General features: G+C 32.2%; 1 protein-coding gene across 1 annotated transcript; it reads left to right on the top strand.

Annotated features, from left to right (window-relative positions):
- The first annotated feature begins 855 nt into the window (after positions 1–855).
- Positions 856–5,528, top strand: LOC143056763 (uncharacterized). Its single transcript, XM_076229912.1, has 2 exons — positions 856–1,249; positions 3,253–5,528. Exons 1-2 carry the CDS (start codon positions 893–895, stop codon positions 3,841–3,843), a joined length of 948 nt encoding a protein of 315 aa, XP_076086027.1. The 5' UTR covers positions 856–892; the 3' UTR covers positions 3,844–5,528.
- The last annotated feature ends 753 nt before the right edge of the window (positions 5,529–6,281 follow it).

The following is a 6,281-nucleotide window of genomic DNA, read 5'->3' as shown; positions in this document are numbered from 1 at the left end:
ACCGTGTCAATTTCAGCATGCATGTTAAGTGAATGTCAAGTCTGAAGCGTAGGCCAACTCGTACACTTCTGTTTTAAATTTGACAATGTTTTGTTATTTGTTTTTACTGTTGAAATTAGTTGTTATGTTAAAATGGATAATTATTCACCTTGAGCGATGTATTATTGTTGACTATTCGAGATTCTTTTTTGTGAAACCGTCTTCAGCGTAATGTGTGATTTTGATATTACTACGCGGGCCTCAAGGGATTACAAATCGAAAATAAATGCTAAATATGTTAGTTTTTGTGTTTTTCAAAACACAAGCAATATACAGAACTAATTGCAGGATAAAGACAATAACTGTTTAGTGTTTTTAAATTTCAGTTGTATTTGTACTCGGCTCGAAACAGGTGTAGTGGCTCGCTAAAAGCTCGCATACACCTTGTTTCCTAGCCTCGTACAAATACAGCTGATATTTAAAGACACTGAACAGTTATTGTCTATATATCATTCTATAGTCTCGTGTCTATTTTTACATGGCTTTTTTTGTACGTGTTATCTTCTTAATTTATTGCATTTTAATTTCTCACAATTCTATCAAAGGTAACAACTTATTTGAAACAAATAATTGATCACAAATGATAACTATTTACTATCTTATTTTTGACAACTATTTTTTATGTTAACTGAAAATATTAGAAATATGCTTTAATACGAATTACAAGTTAATCCCTATAGTTCATGGTCAGTCATCAGACTTTATAATCAGATTAACTATTCTAAATGATTAACACATGTTCCTATATAGATAAGAACTTCCCAGGACTGGTGTCAGTTTGATCACAGGCTTTGGTCAGTTAGCATCGTTTATCTTTAGATTAATTACTTGCTATCTATATATATTTCTAATCATGTTGCTGGACAAAGAAATATCAGAGTTTAGTGCTGAAATGTATTTAGAACTTATAATGACGTATAATAATGATATTCATTATGATGAATTACATAGTTTTAAAGAGGAGGAGGATTTAAGGACGTTAAGTGTTTTGAAATTAAAAAACCGGTTAGAAAAAAGTTTGTCTGTTTCCATTGCCAAAGTGGAAAAGATGTTGAAAAGGGAACTAGAATCTAGTGACTTAATTAGACTTTGCCATATTGGCATAGAATTGGCAAATGCCAACTCAAGTGATAGTAGGAGACAAGAGAAAAAGAGAAAATCAGGGAATGATGATAGCTCACCAAGTAAAAAGATATCTGGAGAACCTACAGTAAGTTAAAATTATGCAATTATTGGTGAATTAATTTAATTTCATGCTCCCTGGGTAAATGCATTACAAGTTGCCATATGGAGTTACATTGTATATGTAAAAGTAGAAGTTACTGTAATAGAGAGTTTGAGCTCTGGTGAATGAATAGAAGTGTTGAATATGGCTTTAATTTGGCATCAGGGGTACTCCTGAGCAGGTGTGTCTGTGAATCTGTTGATTCGAAAATGCAGAATACCTTCAAAAAGTAAATGAGTTGTAATGCAGGTTTTAGATCAAATCCACAGTGGGCATGCATATTAGAACGGGAACTGTGGTAGTTTAGATCTCATTTCAATGAAATGGTCAAAATTTAAAAAAAAAATAATCTGGGAGCAGGTATACTTGTATAGTATAGAGAATTAAAAAAGAAATGATATGTGAAGGAAAACACAGTGGGCATAAAAAGAATAAGAACTGTGGAGTTATTTTAAGGAAACAACAGTTTCTATGAATTTTACATCGGTATACAGATGAAGGCATGTGTATTTCAGTGAAATAGCTTAAGTAACTTATTAAGACGGTCTAAGTTAAGATTTTAACGACGACTAGATATTTTATATTATTTTAATTTTTTATCTGTTACTTTATTAAAGTTAACAGCAACACATAAAAGACATCGATGTGAACACGTATAAGTCTTTAATTAAATAATGTGTGCACATATTTCTTTCATATTAATAGTAGTTCAATTAAAAAAATTGTTTCCGATTTTACAGCATACATGTGATAATTGTGCGTCAGGAGAGATGTCTTTTAGAGAAGAAGAGTTAAATGACAGGATACTTGAATTAGACTCTTTACTTCAGAGTACAAAATATTCTAAACAGAAACTCGTATTACAAAAAAGTATTGTATCATTTCTAAGTGATTTAAATCCTCAAAAATCATTAAATGACGCCCTACCATCTGACATTAGGAAATTCTTGGTATACAAAGATGATAGCGGAAAAACCCAAATTCATAAAGCACAATGTAAAAATAGGGGAGTCAAAGGAAAATTTCAATGTGGATGTCCCCTTCGACTTTCAGCTGGATCGGTTGATAGTTTGATTGGTCAACTAAGGGCAATTTTTCGTGATCACGGTCGTGGCACAGATTGGAATGACATGTTAGGATTAGGTAATCCAGCAGCATCTTCGATTATAAAAAAGTACCTATCAGCTATAAAGTTAGAACAATCAATGGCAGCGGCATTACCAAAACACGCAGTGCCACTTTTTTCAAATAAGTTAATACTTGTTTCAAGATATATATCATATAAGATGTCAAACAAAAAATTAGGAATATTTCAAAAGTATATACTTGTTCGTGATAAGACCTTTTTTAACATACTGTCTTTTACTGGTGATAGAGCAGGAGATCTCGGTTCTGTGTTGACTGATCAAGTTCGTTGGTTACCTGGAGAAGAAGGTGTTATAATTTCCATGATGAAGGGTAAAACAATAGATATAAGTGACCCCAGGGTAGTTATCATTTATAATTCTGTTAATACAGAATTTTGTCCTGTGACTGTATTACGTGACTATATAGAGTTCTATAAAGTGAGTAAATTGGAAATTGTAGGTGGCTATTTATTTCGACCATTGGCACCATCTTGTATGGCACTTTCTGATGTACCTTTCACTTCTGCTGCTGCTAATGCTCGTTTAAATTCTCATCTAACAGATTTGAATATATGGGAAGGTGAAACGCCACATAGTACAAGAAGTGGGTGTGCCTTGACATTAACATGGCTAGGTTTAAATTCTGAGTGCATAAAATCACATGTAGGCTGGAAATCGGATAAAATGCTAAAACATTATACAGTAACTAATGAAATCAATGAAAAATCAGTGTCTGCAAGGTCTTTGTCAAAACTGAGTGATTCTGAAATTTCTCATTTAACTGGGAAATACCAACGCTACAATACTTTTGAACATTTTAAAAAGGTAACTGATTAATTAGTTTATTTGATCACATTGTAGACAACCCAGTTAAAAGCAGAAATTGAACTTCTAAAAAAAGGGATAAATGTAGATGTAATAGAACAAGCTCTGAGGGAGGTCAAAGAATATGCAGCTAGGTCAAGAGAAATTAATGTTGATACTTTACAATTAAAACTTATGCACCTGGATGAGGTAGCTAGAAGGGTTGGTCATCAAGATAGACAACTTTATTCAATGGTTTTACAGAGATTTCTGTGCCATAAAAATCATGAAAGAGTGGGATTTTTAGTCACTTCGCTTTTGTCATCACCTGCTGAGACTAAATTATTTGAAAAAGAACAGAAATTTTTAAAGATACATGGAAATGAACTTTTAAGTACAAAACAACAAAAAGAGGAGGTTGAAACAAAAAACTTGGGAAATGAGAATCAGTTTCAACAATTTGCAACAATGATGCAATGTATGCAGTCTGTATTAAACCCTAGGCCGAGTACCCCATTTATGGCCCAAAGATTTGCCCAGAATCCTCGTAGGATGCCAGGAATTGGACAGAGGAAACCCCCATCAAATTACACTGGATGTTTCAAGTGTGGAGATATTAATCATTTTAAAATAGACTGTCCAAAATAACTGATCAATCCCGTATTATTTTTACAGGGACTTTCTTCAACTGATCTTCGTGTTAGACCTTATGCATGGGAATATAGCATTGATTTTTTACCTGCTCTAGTGAATCCAAGGTTATATAATGATGTACAGTATGTAGATGTTAAAAATATTTTAGTGACACAGGATATGAGAACATTTGACTGCAATAAGGATGTTTTAGATGAAAATCTTGATGAAGATTTTTACTTTTTGGACCCATCACGTTTTGTTGCTGGGAATGTTCACAAAAATACGGAGTTGTGGGGGGAAATTCTGGACAAAAACCAGGAGATGAAGAATTGGATAGAGAATTTTGTTGACATTAACAATTTCATGCAACCATTTAAAGGAATTTTCTGGAATGTAAAATACAACAATGATTATCCACCTACACGTATTTTTAAAAATGCCTCAAACTGTGAACACCATGTTGATTTTATTAATACAGAACTTTTATCAAGGCTACGTTCTGGTGCTATATCGTACCTAGGAAAATTGGGTGAATTAAAGCCACCTCACATTGTATCACCAATAACTATAGAACCATTGAAACCTAGATTGTGCATAAATCTTATGTATTTAAACTGTTTTATGAAAGATACCCCATTTAATTTAGATACCTTAGTGGACGTCCCTAGAACAATTAAACAAAATGCTTATCTCACGAAATTAGATGATAAATCTGGATATGATAATGTTTTTGTGACAGAATCAAGTAGAATGTTATTAGGTTTTCAATGGGGAGGTCATTATTTTTGTTGTAATACACTGCCTTTCGGATGGAAGAATTCCGCATATGTTTATCATAATTTAAATTTACAGGCAATTTCCTTTTTAAGAAAGAAATCAATTTCTTGTTTATTATATATTGATGATAGGTTAATTGAATCTTTTAATGGTTACATTGACCCTAGGTTAGATAATGAATTAATGAGGTCAAATATTGCCATAAAATATTCTGTAAAATTGTTTGTAAATTTAGGTTACTTTCTAAATATTGACAAGTCAGTCTTGATTCCTACCCAGTCAATTGTATTTTTAGGAATGATTATAGACTCAGTTAAAGCTTCATTTTTTATAACAAAAAAACGTAAGGAAAAGTTTTGTGCTCTTCGAGAATCTATCCTTAAAAAATCAACTTGTCCAATTACTATTCTCCAGAAATTTGTAGGAATATGCATTTCTTTGTCTTTGGCAATTCCTGGAGCAAAATTATATACATCAACGTGTAACAGGGCAATTTCAAAGGCTATTAAAGGTCCAATGTTTATTATAATAGATGAAGATCTACGAAAAGAGTTACAATATTGGAGTTTCATAGACAACTGGACAAAACCCTTCCCTTGGGTTAACGAACGTCATAATGTATTATCTTTGTCACTTTCTTCTGATGCGTCCGATTATAAATGGGGAGCTATTTTTAATAATGAAGGAGTAAGACATGATTTTTCTGATTATTGGAATGGTGAAACTAAAGACCTACCTATCATGGTTAAGGAAGCTCTAGCATTAAAAAACGCCCTCATTTGTATAAAAACACTGATAATAAACAAGAGAGTAACTGCAGAAGTAGATAATCAAGCTGTAGTCTATGCTTGGAATAATCAATACTCAAAAAACAACTTAATCAATGAAATAATGAAAGAAATTTTTCAGTTAACGTTTCAGCAAAATTGTAATTTTTCTTTGTCTTATATTCATACTTATGAAAACCCTTCTGATTATTTGTCTAGAGTGTATTCTAAGTCAGATGCATCTATTTCAAAAAGAACTTGGATTTACATACAACAAAAATTTGGACCACATTCAGTTGATATGTTTTCATTAGATAGTAATGCTATGTTAGATAATGAAGGTTTTGAAATATCCCATTTTACTCCTTATAAAACACCATTATCGTCCGGTGTAGATGCCTTTGCACAGATTTACAAGTCAAGTGAAATTTATTACGCATTTCCACCATTCTGTTTAATCTCAGCAGTTGTCAAATTTATTATACAAGAAAAAATTACATGCACTTTAATTTTTCCTGACTTTAAACCGGTGAAGCCATGGTTTACGGTTATTTTATCTTATTCTAAAGAGATTGTTACTATTGGTTATAAAGGAGACAAGGGAGTTTTATTGTATCCTTCAAAGAAAGGGTTTTTACCAGATAAAAGAGGTCTTCAGTGCAATTTATGTGCTGCAAAATTTTCTTTCATTGGAGACAATAATACATGTGCAGATAAGTATTCGAAAATCATTTCCACAAATCCCCAAAAATTCATTCCAGTGTTATTCATTGGGGATTCTATAATTCGATTTTTGACAGATGTTTATGATAATGTACATGTAGTGTCAAATGGCGGTGCAAAATTGATGGATTCTTTCCATTGTTTGATACGTTTGATTGCTATATTAGATGTATTCGTTGTTAT

This window comes from Mytilus galloprovincialis, chromosome 13 (genome assembly GCF_965363235.1).
Source record: "Mytilus galloprovincialis chromosome 13, xbMytGall1.hap1.1, whole genome shotgun sequence".
Lineage (NCBI taxonomy): Eukaryota > Metazoa > Mollusca > Bivalvia > Mytilida > Mytilidae > Mytilus > Mytilus galloprovincialis.
The sequence above is the reverse complement of the archived record's forward strand: the minus strand, read 5'-3'. Positions and strand labels throughout refer to the sequence as shown.